A 21552-nucleotide genomic window follows, 5' to 3' on the forward strand; every position below is an offset into this window, starting at 1 on the left:
GCCATTTTAACTTCACTCTTGAATTAATTGCTCTATCTATGGAATGTAAATGCCATCCCATCTTCCATCATGAGCTGAAAACTCCCCTACCACACACCATCCAGTCAAAGAAAAAAAAAAGGACAAGAATTATGTGCCGTTAGTGAGTTAGTTGTACAAATGATATGCTGACATAGTAGGTTCTATTTTTACCGGTAGGTCCCCACCCTCCTCAGTGAATATAGGAACGGACTTTATTGAGTGCTTTGTTGTGCAATCTGGTTTTGACTGTCTCAACCCTCCTGAGGCGGATGCAGCTTAGATAAGACTCTTTAAAAACAGTGTTACCATCCACATATAAGCAAGTCTCTCCAGGCCTGGTTTCTTCCCAGGGAAAGGTAACACAGCGCTAGAGTGGGGTAACGCCCATCGAGACCAGCCTTATAATGCAGACACAGCTTTTACTTTAGCATTGTTTTCAATGCACTCTCTCTGTGTTCTGGCACCCTTTGCTCAAGGGCGGTACATGCTACGTCAATATTTCCCATGGTTTAGGGCTTCTTAAGGTACGTCTAGACTACCTGTTGTATCGGTGGGTAGCGATTGATTTCTCGGGGATCGATATATCGCGTCTCATCTAGATGCGATATATGGATCCCCGAAAGCGCTCCCGTCAACTCCGGAACTCCACCAGTGCGAACGGCGGTAGCGGAGTCGACAGAGGGAGCCGCAGACATCGATCCCGCGCCGTGAAGACGAGAGGTAAATCGATCTATGATACTTCGACTTCAGCTACGCTATTCACGTAGCTGAAGTTGCGTATCTTAGATCGATTTCCTCCCCCCAGTGTAGACCAGCCCTTATAAAGTTGCTGGTCTTCTAGGCAACATGCTGCCATCCAGCATGGCAGAATCCTCTCATTCTCTCCCCCATCAGGCTTACTGAGCATGCTCAGATGAATTTCCTAGCATCATAACAGACACTGTATTCTATAGTTCTCTGGATGGTGAAGGGAGGTGATTTTACCGCTTTGGGTGAACACGTGGGAAATGCTGGAACATTTGAGTCCATCTCAAGTTCCACCATTTCCAGGCCTTAGGGATTAGTAAATAAAAGTTTGATCCTACAAGATCTTGAGCAACTCCTGAAGCCAATGGGAATTAAAGCTGCTCAGCACATCCAGGGCTTCCCTCAGCACTTTACAGGATCATGCCTGAGGTCTCCTAGTTAGCTACTTCGGTGATTCAGATGCTCTTGAATTTAACACACTATTTATTTTACATTGGCCCCACATTCACTGTTAAGAAAGGAGACTCTGATTTGCAGATCATTTTATAGCCGCTTCCTTTCCTCTTTTTACGCTGCCCAGACAGAAATTTTATGACTCTAAAGTTCTGCTTTCATGGTGACATTATGATAATAAACTACTCTTTGTAGTAATCAAGGGATTATGAAATTTCATAACACCAAACAACTTGCAATTGCTTAGTCTCATGGTTAGAAACAAGCACTTTCAGGAATTCCTGGCATCATTGCATCTTAGTTAATTTGTAAATCACTTTCTTCTAAGTCACACTCCCCTGGCCGGGTCATTGACTCAGTTTGAGTCTGGTCTTGTGTTTGAGCCAGATGCAGCAAACACTTAGGCACCTGCTTACTTTAACTCCCATTGAAATCAAGGGGTAACTCACAGGAGTAAAGCTCCATGCACGCATAAATGTTTTCAGAATCACAATCTTTGTCAACTAATAATGTAGTTGAATGTACATTTGTTACTGATGACAAATTCCCACACCAGCAGCACAAACACATATGAGTATGGGCCAGATTTACCCCTGGTGTCATTTACATCAAGGGGCATTGAACCCACTGCCAGATGCAGAACTCGATCCTATGGTCCCGATTCCTTTCTCATCACACCAGTGTAAGTAACACCACTGCGGTCACACTGACACGTGAGAGGGTGATCCAGTCCTAGGAGGACTAAGGCCACATTTTCAGGAGAGCTCAGTGTCCAGATTTTCAAAGCAGCTCAATGCTCCTGGTAAAATCTGGCTTCATTTCTGAGACCTGAGCCCTTCTGAAAACCCCAGTCTCAGGTACAAACAGCTTTCATGGTCAGAAACGTTCAATTTGCAAAATCTCCCTGCAGCCACTCAGAGGTGACCTCACTACTTGGCTATCTGATCACATGGATTTACACTGTCTCACGCGCTGCCCTTGATCTTTCATCCTGGTGAAATTCGACATGTGCTCTCAGACGGTGCAGGCTATTTTCATCCTATTTATCAGCCAGCAAACCAGTTTGTCTGTGCCACGATAAATATTTCCCCAATATTGTGTCTTCATTTTCTGTGTTATCAACATAAATAATTTGAGAGGTTAGCTTCTCTGGCTAAGAGAACTACCCAGCACCTCCTCTCTGGTGTGGCATTTTCTACACACTTTGTTCAAAAGAAATACTTTTGTATTAACATAATAGAACTCAGAGAGGACAGGTACCCATTAAGCCACCTCCACCATCCTTCTGCCAAAGCAGGATTTTTCCCACCCAGGGATTTCCAGTGCTTTCATGGATTTTAATGTACAAACCTGGAAAGCCCACATCTTCCTAAACAAGTTAACGTGGGAAGCTAGGCAGAAAAAGGCAGCTTACGTTAATGTATTAAGCATCATGGAGATGGGAGCTGAGAGGTCAGAGGACTGAGCTGCACCAAAGTTAAAACATTCCAGCTTAGCCTTTCTAGTACTGTTTGCTCCTGAATAAGTTAATTAATCTGCCATTCACACTCAACAAGGACAGCTCAGAGATTTGGAGGCCAGAAGGAGCTAGGATGGTTTGACCTCAGTTGTTATAGCAGCGGCCCTGTCTCCCCGACACTCATGCCCTGCGCTTAGATAATCCATTTCTTTCCATTGCTTAAAAATACTAAGTAGTCGATCGTAACAATAGAGAACTATGGCACTTTGGGGAGAGGCGTGAGATGCAGCAGAAGGGAGATGGGATGTGTGGTGGCAGTTTCCTTTAGGACGCAGATGTCTGAGAGGTGGCAAATATTTTCACTGTTGATGGCGTATTTTGGGTAGATCTATTTCATTTCCAGGTGTTGAACTATGGATATTCTCTTGTAACATCCATATGTGCCCAATGACAACTTGCACAGGCGCCTAAGTGAATCCTATGAAGCACTCTCTCTCTCTATTCTGTGGCAAAAGCTAACCCCATCTGTCTAAATCCTCTGCTTAATGGAGGAGTCCCTTATAATCAGAGACCTTAAATGTTGCCCTCAGTTACATCGATCCACCCTCTTGACCCACAACATAATATTTCTGCAATCACTTTTATGAATGAAATTAGTTCTGCCTAAAGCACAGCTCATTGCTTCTCTTGATGATTGTTTCCTATTCTACAGGCCACAACCAGAAGAACACCAGCAGCGAATGCAATCAGTAACCGAAGAGATAGAAACAACAGGAACCTACCAGCTGACGAAAGATGAACTCATTTTTGCAACTAAACAGGCCTGGAGAAATGCTCCGAGATGCATCGGGAGAATACAATGGTCCAACCTACAGGTGACTTACTGATTATAGAAATCTAGGGGCAAGCAGATCGGCAGCTTCTGTAAAGCAGCATAGTGACATTGACTTCAATAGACCTATGCCACGTTACACCAGCTGAAGATACGGTCTGTATTTCAGACAATGCAAACTGGTTCCTCATTCCAGAGCCAAATCAAATAATTTTATATGGCTCAAAACACATTAAAAATCTGTTAAGCAACAGGAGGAAATAAATCTTCTGTACATTACAGCAAAGCACAAATATGTTTATTGGGCCCATATAGTAAAGATTAAGATTAACCCTTCTTAGATGAGCTAAAAGTGAAATCCTGTATCCAGATACTAGTCTAAGCCATTGCACCTTAACCTTAAATTAATGAACTTCATTAGAAAAATAATTCTAAATCATCATTCCTAAATCAATTTTTTTCATGTATTTCTTCTGGGAATATATAGGTGTTTGATGCACGTAACTGTACTACAGCCAAGGAAATGTTTGAACATATCTGTCGTCATCTTGAATACGCCACAAACAATGGAAACATCAGGTATGTGCTCTGATTTGGTATTCCAAACACCAGTCTTTGGATCCAGATCTGGGTTTACATTCAGAACCTCCCTTCCCCCTGCCTCCACAAAAATCTCTGGAGTGTGTAGAAGTTTTGGTCCCCTGTCTCCATCCTTAATTCCCTCCTTTATTCTGTATCATCATTTCATGAAGGTTTGTAAATTGCAGTCCCTGGAAAAGGAAGGGTTTTTTTAGGTTTTTGTTGGGTTTTTAATTTGTTTACAAAATGTAAATTAGCTAGTAGCAGGAACAATTTAAAAAATAATCCAAAATCATATGTCTTGCTGTGTTTTTAATGGGAGTTAATCTCTCTGGGTAGATCGGCCATCACGGTCTTCCCTCAGAGGACTGATGGGAAACACGATTTCCGTCTGTGGAACAGCCAACTCATCCGATATGCTGGGTACCAAATGCCAGATGGCTCCATCTTGGGAGACCCAGCTACTGTGGAGTTTACACAGGTAAGTGTTCAAACAGAACTCACCAAACCACCGTCCCTCTTATCTAGCTCATCTATTGGATTTTAGATATTCCTCTATCTAATCGATGTAGGTACCCTGATACATGGCCCTCTTTATTCTATTGGTCAAAACTATTCCACAGATCTGACCCATTAAGGTCAACGGAAGATTTTCATTGTGCTTAGTGGACACCTTTTGTTCTGTACCTTTCTGGAGCAGGAGGGAGGAATGAGGATGGGCAAAAGGAATGGGTGGAGCCTTAGCTCCGATGTACCAACCAGCACATCCTACCTAGCATTGGGGTGGGGGGGAAAAGAGACTGAAATGTATTGCTATTAGAGTCCTGCAGCAAATTACTCCCTCCATCCCAGAGCACGGGAGGGTTGTCTCTGAGGCACACTGCCTCCTAGGCCTACCTCTGGGGTGAGGCAATTTATGTAGTATCCCTCGATCAGGGCATAGAACGGAGCCCTACGCGAACACAGCATGGCTTTATTGGAACGGGGGAATGTAGTCTTTAACATTAGACGGCATGTAAAGAGTTAACATGCTTTTGTCTTCAAACCCATGGGGGGAAAAAAACCAAAACAAAACCCACTTTCTTCACTTACAGTTGTGCATCGAGCTTGGGTGGAAGCCCAAATATGGCCGCTTTGATGTCGTTCCACTGGTTCTCCAAGCAAACGGCCAAGATCCGGAAATATTTGAACTGCCGCCAGAACTTGTCCTTGAAGTGTCAATGGAACATCCAAAGTAAGCATGCTGGATTTAGATAATCGCATCTGCGCCGTACCTTGACTACTAGGGTATTGTTAGGCCCAGTTTATTAGCTTGTGACCTGTGGCGGGTTCCTTTATTAATTCTTTGTTCAGGTGAAATGATGTTAAATTAACCCAAGAGATAAAAAGGTATGTTACAGCAGCTAAATTACATTGAAATGAATGTAGGATAATAGCATTTTTGCAGGAAGTATTTGGGAGTTCTCATCTCTGTTTTAGTCATAGTCAGTCAAAAGTACATTGCTTTTAAAAAGTGTACAGGTGAGAGTGCTATTGTAACACACTCGTAGGGGGTGGGTCTTCTTGCCCTCAACAAGCCGCTGATTCACCCAAGCATTTAAGCAAGACCAACACTGTTCAACAAAGCATTTGCATCCTGATTCAGGAAAGCACTGCTAGTCAGGACAGCCTTTAAGCACATGCTTATGTTGTGGGAGGGATAGCTCAGTGGTTTGAGCATTGGCCTGCTAAACCCAGGGTTGTGAGTTCAATCCTTGACGGGGCCACTTAGGAATCTGGGGCAAAATCAGTACTTGGTCCTAGTAAAGGCAAGGGGCTAGAATCAGTGACTTTTCAGGGTCCCTTCCAGTTCTAGGAGATAGGTATATCTCCATATATTAAAGTCACATCCAACTCAAGTGAAGGGGACTTATGCACATGAAAGTTAAAGACTGGCCTGAATTGGGGCCTTAATATTGAACATGCAAGGAGTCCTACTGAAATCCCTCCAGCTCAAGCATGTGTTTAAATGCTTTGCTGAATCAGGGCCCAAGCAGCTCATTGAGGACAGCAATCTACCTGTGACAGCTACCAGCTAATAGACTTATTCCTTAAAATCTAGTGGTACAGGTCTGTGCTTTGGGATTGAAGGTTGAAACCCTGCTGACGACTCACGAGAGGGGCCATTATATAGGACCAGATCCTCCGTTGTTATAAATCAATGTTACTCCGTTGTTATAAATCAATGTTACTCTGTTGCCGTCAGTGGAGTTATGCTGATTTGCACCAGCTGAAGATCTGGTTATTGCATGTTTCATTTCCTGATCTACCCTCTTTGTACAATTCTTGTACTGTGTTACCTACTCTAGCATTTGCCAAATCATTTACAGTGATTAGAGATGAGCAAATAATTTATTCAGTTTCTCTCTATTATTTTTCTTGTCTTGTTTATTTTGTGACAAGACTGCAAAGAGATAAAAAAATTCCTTGATGTTATGCACCAGTTTCCTCAGCAAGGAATTCTTGATTTTCACATGGCTAGTGAAAAGTTTGTGGTGAACACGTGCAAGCCCGTGTTGCATTGCTGAGTTAGACAGGATTGTTCCTATCTCTTCCCTGATTGGCATTGGTTGTGCTCAGAAGGAGACACGGGGGAAGGTTCTTAACTAACGGTTCCAAATGTTCCTTTAAAAAAGGTACGAATGGTTTAAGGAACTCGATTTGAAGTGGTACGCGCTGCCTGCCGTGGCCAACATGCTGCTTGAAGTGGGGGGCCTGGAATTTACCGCTTGCCCGTTTAACGGCTGGTACATGGGGACCGAGATTGGCGTGCGCGACTTCTGTGATGTACAGCGCTACAATATCCTGCAGGTAATCGTGGAGCGGCTCTTTAACGCATCTCTGTAAAAGAGGCAAGGGAGAGCCCTGGGTTTTACACCGAGCCCCGTGCAGGTCGGGCCTGGCCTCTACCAAGCGCTTTAACGGTCTCACGGGTGCTAGTTCAGCTCCACTGGCGGCAGCAATAGGGGGAGAACTAGCGCAGAGCCGAGAGAAATGCAAATTGATTAGGAAAGAGTCGTTAATGGCAAAAAGCAAATTAAAAACCTCTTTTTCCTTCTGCCTTAGTACGCTCGTGTTATTAGTATCCCATGTGAAGGGGTGGCTGGTTTTTAATATTGTAAGCTTTTGGGGGCATGGGGGGGGTCATCTTTGTACAGCACCTAGCACCAGGGCCGTCCTTACCCATATGTAAAGTATGTAGCTGCGTAGGGCACCAGGAAATCCTGCACGGCTGTGTGCTGCTCCAGCCCCTGCTCCATCTCTTCCCCAGGGCCCCCGCCTCAGCCTCTTCCACCTCAGCCCTGAACCCCTTCCCCGCCCCCGCTCACCCTGCCTCTTCCCACCCCAGCCCCCACTCCGCTGAGGAGTGCCGCAGGGCTGGGCCTGTGCTCACCAGCAGCGGGAAGTGGAGCGACCCGGGCCCAGCTGTGCCGCCGGTGAGTGCTGGGGGTGGTTCTCCTCTGCCCCCAAGCCAGCCCTGCCCCCCCAAGGCCTGCCCCCCCCACATGGGGGGGCTGCATAAGGCCCCAGAATAGCTAGGGATGGCTCTGCCTAGCACATTGGGTTCCTGGTCCATGGAGCTTCCAGATGCAACAACAGTACAAATAATAATAGGGAACAGCTCCCCTTTAATACCATATAACCCAGTGGGAAACCCCCTCCCCTATATCTGAACACTCCCCCTCTTCCCCCAAAATTTTGACCCAGATCTTTGTCCTGAGTATTAAAATTTGTTTTTTCCTCTTTTTTTCCCACATGTAGGAAGTAGGGAGAAGGATGGGTCTGGAAACCAACAAACTTTCCTCGTTATGGAAAGATCGAGCGGTGATAGAGATTAATGTTGCTGTGCTTCATAGTTTCCAAGTAAGTCAGTGACAGATACACCCTGGGCCTGATTCTCCTCTCCCTTGCAACAGTTTTACAGCAATCAGTTTTACAGCAATCAAACTTTTTCCACCTCGTCCCGTTTTTAACTGGCAGCCAGGGGAAGAACGGCTACCCCATATACACTGCATTCATGGGATGAAAATAAGGGGCCTAGTGTCAATCATCCCATTCTAACTTCCTAGTTAGGTGCTAAAAGGCTTTAACAGCTTTGTTTCCAATGCCACTTGTTTAAGCCAAAACAAGTCGAAAGGTGGGCGGATGAATCAGAGGCATTGGTTGCTCGCCCGATGCCGGGGCAATAAACCGCGGGGGGGAAATGTGGATCTTCAGGACTATAAAGCGAGCTGCAGCAGAACGAGTCAAGGGTCCATATAGTGCAATGCCAATCTCTAATGACTGTTAGCAATGGATGCTTCTGAGTAAGGCATAAGGTCCCCTTAATATGTATTCCACCAGGGAAAAGCCTTCTATATATAACCAGTGCAGGGAGAAAAGCAGAGGTCCCATAAAGTCCACTTGGGAATCACTGTGATGGACACGACATAAACCCCTTAGATAGTTATTGCACCTATTTGTGAAGATCCATGACCCGGGGCACCATCAGCTTATGAACTTCTCTATACAACTCTTTTAGAAACAGAACGTCACCATCATGGATCACCACTCCGCGGCGGAGTCTTTCATGAAGTACATGCAGAACGAGTACCGCCTTCGAGGAGGGTGCCCAGCCGACTGGGTCTGGCTCGTTCCTCCGATATCAGGCAGCATCACCCCCGTGTTTCACCAGGAGATGCTGAACTACGTCCTCACACCTTTCTACTATTACCAGGTAAGGGCCACCGAACCATCTCAGCAGACAACACAAAAGGTCCGTCCTATCCAGGGGTCATACAGCACTTCGCACAATGGGGCCCTGGTCTATTACTGGGGCTCCTACGCACGATGATAATGCAAATAACTAAATAAGTAATATGCTGCCGGAGCTAAAAACACCGTCATTCGCATTAACTGCTAGTCACGGTGCCCATGAAGTAAAATTAGCTGATAGCTACATACCGTCATTGGAGGGTTTCTAATATTTTGGAGCAGGGATGGGGAGGGAAGAGAAAGGCCAGTAGTTCCTGTTAAGAATATATCATTAGGAGTATACTCCCAAACTGTCATGGACACATCAGAGAGGCTGATCCTGCCTTTCTAAAGTAGGTGGGAGCAGGCTTGGGTTTGCAGAATGGATCATTGATATAGATTCCCAAAGTAATCTGACCTTTTCAAGGAATGACTCGATCTGTGCAAGATAAATTGTGTATGTATTCTTTTAAGATCTCAGACCAGTATCATGTCTTTTTCCAGGTGGATGCTTGGAAAACACACGTCTGGCACGACGAGAAACGCAGGCCAAAGAAAAGGGAGATCAAGTTTAGAGTTTTGGCGAAGTAAGTTTCCCTGATAAAAAGCTTAAATATTATATATGTGGGATTGAACCATGAAGATCCATCCCATCCCATCCCATCCAAAAGTTAGGGTGGAGGCACTCCAGTTCCAGGGTTTGGGTCATTACAGCAATCAGGGCCAATTGAATCATTTGGATCTGGACCTGATTACTCATAATTTGATGCTGTTCACATCTGATAGGTTTGTTTAGGCCAATCTCAAACATATTCCCCTGGAGAATCCCTCAAGTGAATGCCCCAGGCCATCCTCCAAGTCAGCCTTTCCCCGTATTTTTGTAAATCAGGTCAGAACGTTTTGGTGAATAAATGACAAGCTGCATATGACTTTTCCCAGGGCTGCGTTCTTTGCATCTACATTGATGCGGAAAACGATGGCAGCCAGGACCAGGGCAACCGTGATCTATGCAACGGAGACTGGGAAATCTGAAACGCTGGCCAACAACCTGTGCGCCTTGTTCAATTGCGCCTTCAACACCAAGGTAAGAGTCTATTCCCTCTCCCTGAAACCTCCCTTGCACATCTATGCAGTGTGGAGAGAAATCGTTACCCACGAGAGAACAAGAGTTAGAAAACTCAGCACTACCAGCGTCTACAAGATGGAGATTTTTGCTGCCCAAGGAATGCAAGCTCTGGCCAGAATGTGCCTTTTCGGTGTACCTTGCAACTCATTCTTTGTTAGTCACAGACTATTGTTCCAATAGGAAACACTATTTTCCATCCTCAGACACCCATTTAATGGCATCACTCAGTGAAATATCCTGATACTACAACTGCAGCACAAATTCCTATCTAACACATGAAGTCATGCAATTTGGATAAATGACAAATCCTCACAGTAGAGTTATGACATTTATTTCACCCGTTCCTACCTGCGTCAGGGGGCTCTGTGCTAACTTAGTGAAGCTTCACACTTCTCCTTCAACCAGGTCATTGCTACTGTAGGGGGGGGAAAATAGCAGTAATTGCAGATGGATCTGAGGACCACAGTGAGGATTTATTACGATATGTACGGCTCAGAGGCCACAGCTGAAAGGGGGGCCCCCTCCTGGTAGATGCTATACACGTACAAACACAGAGAGTCCCTTCCTTGAGACCTCAGGCCCAGATCTCAAAAGGTACCTAACATCCATTGATTTCAATGGGAGGTAGGTGCCTAAAGACTGCCGAGGTTCTAGGCCTCACAGTCTAAATAGAAAAAGACAGACGTGGGGTGGGAAGGGAAACAGAGGCAAAGTGACTTGAGCAAAGTCATACAGTGGCAGAGCAACTAACAGAACTCATGGCCACTGCCCTGTGGGATAGCTCTCACCACCACCCAGGTTGGGTCAGCAGTGACCTGAAAATACCGTAGCTCTCTAAAGCCGGTCCTCATTTATGCCCCATAACAATATCTTATGAACTTGGTCTCTTCCAGGTCCTCTGCATGGATGAATATAAGCTCCGTGACCTGGAAAAAGAAACCCTCCTTCTAGTGGTGACCAGCACTTTTGGAAATGGTGACTCTCCAGGCAACGGAAAGGTAACATTGAACTGAGAAATCGGTGTTAGAGCCTGATCCGAAGCCCATAAAACCCAATGGGGAAAATCTTTGAACCCGGCCTGACCCTATAGATAATGTAAAATAAAAGTATTTGTGCCACATGAAACATTTTATTTATTTTATACAGAAACTGAAGAATGCCTTGTTCACTCTGAAAAAGCTGAACAAAAAATTCAGGTAATATATCCTCTAATTTGCATCTGATCATATCTATTGCCTTTAATGGATCATGCTGCTCAATGAGGAGCACTAACTCCATCCTCCCAAGACTCATCGAGGTCTCTTTGTGCAGATATGCTGTATTTGGCCTGGGGTCAACCATGTATCCAGAGTTTTGTGCCTTCGCTCATGCCATTGACCAAAAACTTGCACAGTTAGGCGCTGCGCCGCTCACCCAAACAGGTGAAGGGGACGAACTCAATGGGCAGGAAGAAGCCTTTCGCACCTGGGCAGTGAATGCATTCAAGGTAACTACACTATAGAACTGTCCCGAGACCCGCTGCATCTATTTTTTTCCTGGCTCTTCACTAGCTAAATTGTCCCTGTAAAGAAACTTGCGGGAAAAAAAGCTACAACACACGTTACCACTAATGATGGGACCCAACTGCCCATTTCAGATCTGGATTTCAATGCCACAACGTGTTGGGGGGTGTCGCTTTGGATCCAGGGTTTTGATTCCTTTCATTATAATGACAGGAACTATTTACAAGAATGAGGATCTACGTCTAGGTTTGGATTTTGAACTCCCCAAAGTTCAGGAGTGATTTGGGACACTGTCTTATTTCCAAGAGCCCAGTTCTGCCACCTTGCGTATAGTTCCATTTCAATGGGACTACTTGTGCGGTAGGATACACAGGGGGGCAGAAATCAGCCCTTACCGTTTTTCCAACCAGATCCTATCTCAGTTAGACTGGTGCAGATTGGCAGTAACCCCATTAATGTCAGTGAAGAAATCTATTCACGTTAGGAATAAGTGAAATCAAAATCTGGTCCATGTACTCAACTTGATATAATTACTATGACTATTATTAATTTGTATGGTTTGAGATAGATGCTGCACAATGTTATCAGTGAACACTAAAAAAATGGCAAGTTTTAACATGAATAACCTTCAGATTAATTTGTTTTTTTAAGACTGCCTGTGAGACTTTTGACATCCGTGGAAAAAATACTATTCAGTTACCCAAGGTTTACACCTCAAATGAAACCTGGAATCCCAAGAATTACAGGATAGCGCATGACTCCCAGCCTTTGGATTTGAGTAAAGGTACCTTCTCTCTCTCTCTCTGTGCCTATTCTGCATCTCATATGCCCAGGTTTTAAGGAGGATTTAGGAATGAGATCAGCTCTGACAATGCAGGATGATAGCTTTGATGTTCTACCAAGTTGGTAGAAGCAGCAAGGCCCTGATTTAGATGGGCTAATACATTGTCTCTCTTATTTTAAGTTCTATAAGACATTGCAAAAAACACCACAACTGGCAGCCATGTTGTCAGCCTCAGAAGAAAGGCCAAGGATTGAATGATCTATTTTCTGTCATAGAAGGAGCACAAACAGTGGGGCAGTGTGTTCTCCAAATACGTTTGTTTATATAGGGTCTCATACTTGCTCATCACCATAGCATTTATCTTCATCATAGGGCAATTAACTACTCAAAGCTGGAGGTTCCCTGGGTCAAAAGCAGCTCAGGTCTTTTCCACAATTGCATGACGACATCTAAAATTGAATCAATAAAACCTGGATTAACCGTGACCTCTCCCCTCTCCCCCACAGCACTTGGAAACATACATGCAAAAGATGTGATTCCCATGAAGCTCAAGTTCAGACAGAATCTGCAAAGTTTAAAATCCAGGTACGGCACCTAGATCTTTTAGGTATTTTAATATTTGCTTTTGCTAGAAGTTTAAAATAAATCCTGAGATCCAAGCATTGCTGACCTTGCAGGTGCTTGAGAAGGAGGTTGGAATTTCAGACCATTGCTAACAGGCAAACGCCACAAAGCATTTTGACATTAAAATGTGGGATCTGACAGAAACCTTCTCCTGATTTATTCACCAAATCCAATGTGAATTGCTAGTTAATTCAGAAAAATGTCCCCTTGGAGAAAAAAGGAATGGAAAAAACATAACTCAAATAACTAGTTTGTAATTTTACTGTAATGCAAACTGAGCCATAACAATGCACAAACAAGCTCAAAAGGATGAGTTACAAGCATTTCCAACAACAATATCCGTGTTAGAAATAGAATCCATAAAAGACTTCCCAGTATCCTCAAATAAGCCCCTTTCTTCCTCATTCTAAATATAGTCTTCGTACAGGAAGCCATCTGGCTTAGTGATGCAAACCACTCAGCCTTCACTGGCACACCATGACCTTTCCAGTGGCTCACCTATTTGGGTTCATAGATGCTGATAAGCAGATCTCGAAGACCTTACTCATTTTGATTAAGACGCTTAACTTAATCAGACTGTAGTTTGATGAAATCTCCATAAATTAACAGAAACTAACCCTTGCCGACTGCCACTTTGAAGGTGTATAATTCTGCATTGTCAAAGGGAAATCCTGTCAACATAACCGTGACTCATCTGATCTCGTCTTCTTATATTTTAGTCGTGTTACCATCTTACTTAAGCTTTCCTGTGAGACTAATCAGGAAGTGCACTATCTGCCTGGAGAACATGTCGGGATTTTCCCAGGCAACCAGCAAGAATTAGTCAGTGGCATCATTGAGCACGTTAAGGATGCACCACCAACTGATCAGACCATCAGACTGGAAACCTGCAATGATGGTAAGTTGGCGGTACTGCAGCTACAGGGCAATGGATGTTTTACAGATATTTTCCATAATCCACCACAAGAGTTTTCTTTTAATGGGGAAAAAAACTCACTGAAATGCATTAAATCAAAATATGTATTCATTGGGTTCTTCTGTTGTCTTCCTAGTCGGTTCTTAGGCAAGAAGTGTTTGCTGCTAAGGGTTTTACTCTATAAATGCCGAATTTTTTAGTTATTCTTCTGATGCTAGGTTCTGATTTCAGTCGCACTGAAGAAAATCCACAGTAACGTCACGAGGGCTAATGGAGTAATCCTGGATTGACACAGTAACTGAGATCAGAACCTGGCTAGTGACTGTAATTACGCTAATTGATACAGGGTGTTCATTGCTACATAACATATAATCAGTCTCCTAAAAGAGGTTTCCATGTCTCTCCATGCTCTGTAGCAGAAGCTTGCTAAATGATAGCCTTTTTGTAGAGAGATGGTGGTTTAAGCAGTTCCCTTTGTTTAAAAGGCGTGTTCTATCATCATCTGTGATTCAGAAAGCCAGATCCTCAGCTGGTGTAAATCAGCCTTTAGCAAGCAAATTCCTCTAGGAACACCTCGCACTGCTATCCCAAAACTTTTGGTGTTGATCACCTACAATATTATCTTTCACTAGGTTTGTTTCCTTAGTAGACACTCCTCTCAACTGAGGTCTGTGTTCTAGATGTGTTACATGGTTAACTGCAGGCAGTCTCCTTTCAACTAAAACGAGATCTGCACAGCACTTCCAGCTGACAGACTCCTTGGGAAAAGTGTTCAAGCGTTCCTTACATTTCCAGGTGGCTACTGGACCAGCGACAAGAAAATTCCACCTTGCACACTTTCCCAAGCCCTGACGTATTTCCTGGATGTCACTACACCACCCTCCCAACATCTGCTAAAAAAACTCTCCCAGCTGGCAACAGAGGAAGGAGACAAACACAAACTGGAAGTCTTATGTCATGTGAGTGTTAAGACTTGACTTCAGCACTGAGGGGTCAGTGCCCCTCCCGTGCTGTGATGAAGGCTATAGAAATGCATGGAATAAGAAAGAATAGCTGTTTTCCATTTGCTGTGTAAGCTGCATTATTCCAAGACCATCCTTGATAACAGGAAGGATGGTCTTGTGGCTAAAGCCCAGGAGTGGGAATCAGGAAATAGTGTATGAAAGACTTCCCACAGTAGGAGATTTCCTGAGTGATTCTGGGCAGGTCACGTAGCTTGTCTGAGCCTCTGTTGAAAGGGTATAATACTACTTCCTTGTCCCCCGGGGGTGGGGGGGTGAGAATTAATTCAATTAAGGATTTTGAAGTCACCAAGTGGAAGGTGTTATCCAAGGGCACTGGCAGACAGTTTGGTAAAGCAAAGAGAAGGGATTTCTGAATTTCCAAAGTGGAAATAACCAGCTGAAAGTTCAAGGTCCAGACTGAGTGTCTGTTGAGTTCAGCAGCTGCTCAATAGCTTTTAGAATCAGAGCACATATGCCTATGTGGATGTCTGGCAAGATAGGGCTTAAAAAAAAATAGGCTCCCTCTTCTACTTCCACATCCAGGCCCAGCCAGTCAGTCTGGGAGAACAACCTCTGGGAGGCATTTCAGAACTTCTAATTTTAGATGTTAAATAAAAAAATCCCAACATTTTCAAACCAGTCTAAGTCGCGTTCTAAAGCGGACTAAGGTTTGAGGGAGTCTCCTTTTCACTGAAGGATACCGATCATTAGTTGAACTTATCACAAGCCTGAAACTTATTCCACAAGTGACCTTTCCAGTCTCCCTGCTCCTATCCCCAATGAGACTCAAAGTTCCTTGTTCACATTTGTGGCTGTGTTTGGCTTTCAGAGTTCAGAGGAGTACAACAAGTGGAAGTTTTTCAACAGCCCCACCATTTTGGAAGTACTGAAAGAGTTTCCTTCCACCCAAGTCTCCACGTCCTTTTTACTGACTCAGCTGCCTTTGCTGAAACCCCGGTACTATTCCATTAGCTCTTCACGGGACATGACGCCTGGGGAGATCCATTTGACCGTTGCAGTGGTCAACTACAGGACAAGGGGTAATTGTTACTTGCATTGTTACTTATTCTTTAGTTTGATGCAATTTAGGTGGCACAATGATTAAGTAAACTGGGTCCACCATATGGCATAAAACATACCATTTTAGCTAAGAGTTTATGCTGCTGTTCTTTCAGTTGATACATGCAGAATATAAATGGATAATGAAAATTTGCAGTCTAAATAGGGACCACTACTGTTGGACTGGTAATATCCTGCAGCTAATCTTTGGTTTTTAGTTAGTAGACACCAATTTATTTACACACCAATTTTGTTTTGATATCAGCTCAACATCTAAAAAAAGTAGTTGAATTATTTTTTTGGAGTATTCATAGATGCATTTTCCCTTCCTCCTCTTAGATGGTCAAGGTCCTTTGCACCATGGCGTTTGCAGCACATGGCTGAATACGATAGATCTCAAGGAGACGGTCCCATGTTTTGTGCGCAGGTGAGTGTACATCTCCTATAGTACGCCAGTGGGAAAATATCAGCACTTAGCTCAGATCCATTATATAACAATATCTCTAATAATAATAATATCCATGCTTATTGCAAGGCAACATGGTCTAATGGATTGATCAGGGACTAGGAGCCAGACACTCCAAGTTCTAACCCAATACTTTGAGATTTGACCCTGTGTGTGCTTCTGCAAAACAGGGGTAACAACATTTCCCTACGTCAGAGGGGAATGGGCAGGATTAGCATTTTCACCAGGCCTGATTCTGGTGGAGAATAGAGACCCTGATTCTCCACCCTCTAAACACCAGATTTACCCTGGTGTAACTCTGTTGATTTCAGTGTCACAGAGTGGAAATTCAGGCCACTAGTGATAGATAATTGGTAAGCATTATTCAGGGAGCTTGGTAGGAATGGATTTACTCCATATGAGGTTTTTCCTAACCTGTCTCACATTTTATTGATATTAGTGCTACTGGATTCCAGCTTCCGAAGGACCCCGCCAAGCCCTGCATTCTGATCGGCCCGGGGACAGGAATTGCTCCATTCCGAAGCTTCTGGCAGCAGCGCCTCTATGACTTAGAAAAGAAAGGTACAGTGGGAATTACCCCCATGAGAAGCCCTGTCCCCTCAGGGACGCCATTCATCCAGAAATGTCAATTGCCTGATGCTGTTTTCACTAACTTGGCATACAAGCAGCATGTAATTCGTCCTCATAGCTCAGCAACATGGGGCGCTGAGGGTGGATGTGAAAGAGCATGATATGAGAGAGAGAGAGAAATGTACAAACGCTGTAAAAAAATGTGTGCCTGGAAGTGCTAGCTTGGAGCAAGGAGCATTGCAGACATCCACCGACCCAGGAAGAGCTTTGAGAAGGATTTCACCTAAAAAAAAAAAATTCAATAGCCCTGCCTCCTTCCCATCCCCTTTGGGATGCCTGATACCTTCAGTTGCACTAGCAGGTAGCAGAACACGAACGTCTCTGCCTCTTTCACAGGGGCTCGTAGCATAGAGAGAAAGTTCTCTGTGATCTTACAACCCACTTCAACAAGCAACTGGAATTTTGCGGTGTCCCTGCCTGTTCAGATAAGATGAGTTGAGCTTCTGCCGGTGACATTTTGTAGAGTTAAATTACGCTGTGTGTACTTAAAGCAGAACCTCAGTCGCGCTCTCTCTCTCTCACACATACACACACAGTAGCAAAAGCTGGTTGGAAAATAGCCTCCTGTCCTTGCATTGCATGACTAGCTGCTGAGACAACGGGGCCCTCTGTTGCCGCTGTAATTGCAGATAATTGGGCTAACATTAAAAGACTCAAACAACTTTCCGATGTTGGTTTCAGGAATTAAAGGCAGCGGCATGACATTGTTGTTTGGCTGCCGGCAGCCAGACATGGATCATCTCTACCGAGAAGAAACTCAAGAAATGAAAAGAAAAGGAGTGCTGAAAGAGGTCTACACCGCCTACTCCCGGCAACCCGGCCAAGCTAAAGTAAGCTTCATTCCTCTGCCCTCTAGAAAGGGGGATACAGATCCCCTCCTCCCCCGAGCTAAGGCTTGAGCACTGTTTAAAGTTCTCCTTTGAAAGGGTTCGATGTTTTTTCCCTACGCATCATGCCTGAGTGAAGAATGCCATTTTCTTCAAAGGAGTGGAGCCAATCTTGCCCTTGACTTCAATAGGAGCAAGCTGTATCTATCTAAGCTTTACATTGCCCTGTAGGAGGAGAACAGGAGTATCCATATTTAAGCTTCAGATGAAAAATTGTCTGTGAAGCTAGAACTTGTTCAAAACCCCAGCCCTAAACGCCCAGGACAAGTTCAGACCTGCACACTGTACCTCTTGGGGCAGATGTTGGCCCCAGCTCCAATCACTTTGCCATTTGTCACTGAAATGGTGCAGCCAGAAAGCCAGTAGAGCAGGCGCTCTGGGAATTCCCCTTGCTGAGGAGAATCCTTGGATGGCAGTAACCAGTGGCATCTAAGCAGGGCCGGCTCTAGGCACCAGCGTTCCAAAGCATGTGCTTGGGGCAGCCCTTTTCAAGGAGCAGCACTCCAACCTTTTTTTTTTTTTTTTTGGCTTGGGGCAGCAGAAAACCTGGAGCTGGCCTTGCACCTAAGCCACCCTCTCTCCAACTGCGGCTATAGGAGTGTGTGCCCGGCATGTCCCTATGCCCTGACAATCCCCAGCTATCTGAATGGTTTATTGGGGCTGTGGACAGCTGGGTGTAAAATAGAGCAGCCTTCGGGCTGCTCTAAGTTATGTAAGGGACTGGCCCATATGGTAGTATAAAAGGTGGCTTAAAGCCATTGCTCCTCTCTGCTCCTGGGCAGACTATAGTTTGACTGGACTGAGGGAGTCAGAGCTTTAGTGTGGAATTATGGTGTTGTGTAAGTCTGCTCCAAATCTGGATAACCCATGATCTCAGACAGCATTAAGTGGACCTTATCTGACTCTCCCCCCACAGGTCTATGTTCAAGACCTTCTCCAAAGCAAGCTGGAGGCAGAAGTGCACCAAATCTTACATGAAGATGAAGGGCATTTGTACGTCTGCGGGGATGTGCGCATGGCCAGGGACGTCGCCCAGACCTTGAAGGAGATGTTCACAAAGAAATTGAAGCTGACGGAGGAACAGGCTGAAGACTACATCTTCCAGCTGAAGGTAGGTGTAGAAGCCAGATGTGCACGCGCACCTGCTCACTGTAGTCAAGGTTCAAGCTAAATAGTCCTGTGTGAGTTAAACCAGACTTCAGCGTAGTGATCGGGATGCAGGGGACAGGGCAACACTTATAGCAAACCAATGTAAGTGTGTACATTTGTCAGACATTCTGAATTAGAATGCAAGGCCGGGTGATTTATTTCAGTTTATATAATGCACCTGTTGAGACTCCTCAGGGTGCATGTTCTGGTTACAATATTCTCCCCCAAACCGATTCGTAATACCTGCCCCACTTTGACCCTGGACATTCAAAGGGGCAGGATTTGCCCACGAATAGCTATGATAGGCTTTGTAACATGACCTGAACCCTTGGTGCAAGGATATTTTGCACCCTAGGCAAAACTTCCACCTTGCGCCCCCTCCTCCCCTCAGAGCATCGCTTATTATACTTTCAAAAATGAATACAGTGGAGTCACATCTTACGCGGGAGTTAGGTTCTAAGGTCAGCGCGTAAGAGAAAAATCGTGTATAGTGAAAATTACCATAAAGTACAGTACACACAGTATACACTGGACAGGGGTCCTGAACCTACGGCACGTGTGCCAAAGGTGGCATGCAAGCGGATTTTTTTTTTTAAAATGGCAGGCTGCAGGTCCCGGCCACTGCTGAGCCCGCTACTGGCCTAGGGTTCTGTTCACTCAGCAGCAGCAGGCTGAGCGGGGCTGGCGGCCGGGACCCCAGACCGGCAGTGGGCTCAGCAGTGGCCGGGACCCACAGCCTGCCATTTAAAAAAAAAAATAAAAAAAATCAGCTCACGTGCCACCTTTGGCACGCATGCTCTAGGTTGAGGACCCCTGTTCTAGTATATACTGTGCATACTGTACTTTATGGTAATTTTCACTATACACGATTTTCCTCTTACACGCTGACCTTAGAACCTAAGCCCTGCGTAAGATGTGACTCCGCTGTAGTGTAAAAAAATTTTTAGGGACCTGCTTTTTGGCACCCTAGGCAGCCGCCTAGTTCACCTAGTGGTTACACCGGCCCTGCCTGAACCTCAACATTTTCAGACTCTATTTGCCCAGAGAGGACGGGCAGTGAATTTGAGAAGGGAAGGAACACTGCACATAGATACTAGACCGGCTCTGCTGGCTGCCTTGTGGTGTTGGAATGGTGCCGTGTGACAAGAGCGACAAAGTTCAGCTTATCCTAGAGCCCTTAGGATTTATTCCTACCACCAAAAGTTCTCCATCACTAGTCAGCAGAACAAATCTAAAGGAACTGAAAAATGAGCCGCCAATTTGTTAAATAATGGGAAGCCAGACTGATGTTTTTGTTCTGTCTCTGATTTCTTACAGAGCCAAAAGCGATACCATGAGGACATATTTGGGGCTATGGTTCCACATGAGGGCAAGAGAAATGCAAGCACTTTGAAACCCACCAGCCCAAGAACCACTCAACAGTTAAAGTTTTAGCCAACATTTGAACGTGTGTGATCATTTTCTAACAGCAAGGGGTCAAATTCTCCTTCCAATGCATGTCAAGGCACGCGCATACATTTGCTGGCAGAATTTGACCCTTAAAGAAAAAGCAACTTTTTAATGTAATTAAGCATTTATTACTATTTATTTGAGACTTTTTTGTCCATTTTATTATAAACCTTGATAATCAGGTGCAACTTATTTTTAAAGCATTTTAGAGGATAAATGCCTGTAGTTTTTATTTAAATACAGAATAAGATCTGCTCACAAGGGAAATTCAGATTTTTAATAATTGATTGTGCAATGGATTGTTTATGTATATATTTATATGGATTTGTTTTAGTGTATATAATACCCCTTTAAAAGGAAATCACTTGACAGTTGTGTTGCTTTTAAATGCCGGCCATGCTGATGATTTCCACTTGTAGCAAAGTTCACACAAAGTAATATAATGATTCTAAAGTTGGAATATTTGTTACCTGAAAACTAAGAAGTTGCAGTCGCAAATCCTGCTTCATAGGATGGCACTCAGATATGTCTTGCTGCTATTACAGAGCACGTGTCAACGAGGCTCAAAAATACATAAGCACTTTGTATGTTTTGAATTCTGTATTCCCATTTGACCGACTCCGTGTTATAATAAATTATGCCTTTATAGTGAGAATACTGAGTGCTTGTGGACTAGATTTGAGTGTGTAACATACTATTGCCGCAAGCTTGCAAAGAGATCTGTGTGGATGACCCACTGGACTTCAGCGGGAGCAGAATTGGGCCCCAATGAGTTTAGGGAACCCCATCACCCAGGCAGAATTCTCGCCTACATGACATACACACTTGCCTCACCCACTATTAGAACATTCATGGTATTGCGAACCCCAAACATTGCAAACTCATGAGACTGTCTTCTAAAAAAACCCACAACACTGTTTTTTAAAAATCTTATTTGCCTTCTGGTTTTTAACCCTCTTGGGTACCTTCTGGTCCCATTTCCAAGCTTTCTCCAAACCCATGAGAGCTATAAAATAAAAAAAAAATTAAAGCTTAAAGTGACATTTTCATGTTACTGCTTGCCTCAAGGAGCTGGGACTTTATGAAACCACA

At 44.4% G+C, this 21552-nt stretch overlaps 1 protein-coding gene across 1 annotated transcript in view; it reads left to right on the plus strand.

The window, feature by feature from the left end:
• The window catches only part of NOS2 (nitric oxide synthase 2), a 54921-nt gene extending 33820 nt beyond the window's left edge, over positions 1-21101 (plus strand). The window contains exons 7-28 of the mRNA XM_044993827.1: positions 3393-3555; positions 4000-4091; positions 4431-4572; positions 5186-5325; positions 6767-6941; positions 7893-7994; positions 8653-8847; positions 9369-9451; positions 9804-9948; positions 10884-10988; positions 11137-11186; positions 11302-11476; positions 12144-12276; positions 12783-12861; positions 13620-13798; positions 14612-14775; positions 15650-15860; positions 16219-16306; positions 16785-16906; positions 17657-17805; positions 18779-18973; positions 20329-21101. Coding sequence (XP_044849762.1) covers positions 3393-3555; positions 4000-4091; positions 4431-4572; positions 5186-5325; positions 6767-6941; positions 7893-7994; positions 8653-8847; positions 9369-9451; positions 9804-9948; positions 10884-10988; positions 11137-11186; positions 11302-11476; positions 12144-12276; positions 12783-12861; positions 13620-13798; positions 14612-14775; positions 15650-15860; positions 16219-16306; positions 16785-16906; positions 17657-17805; positions 18779-18973; positions 20329-20445 — 3004 coding nt within the window. The 3' untranslated portion in view covers positions 20446-21101. The remainder of the gene's footprint in view (positions 1-3392; positions 3556-3999; positions 4092-4430; positions 4573-5185; positions 5326-6766; positions 6942-7892; positions 7995-8652; positions 8848-9368; positions 9452-9803; positions 9949-10883; positions 10989-11136; positions 11187-11301; positions 11477-12143; positions 12277-12782; positions 12862-13619; positions 13799-14611; positions 14776-15649; positions 15861-16218; positions 16307-16784; positions 16907-17656; positions 17806-18778; positions 18974-20328) is intronic.
• Positions 21102-21552: the final 451 nt, after the last annotated feature.

Source organism: Mauremys mutica, chromosome 19 (genome assembly GCF_020497125.1).
Source record: "Mauremys mutica isolate MM-2020 ecotype Southern chromosome 19, ASM2049712v1, whole genome shotgun sequence".
Taxonomy (NCBI): domain Eukaryota; kingdom Metazoa; phylum Chordata; order Testudines; family Geoemydidae; genus Mauremys; species Mauremys mutica.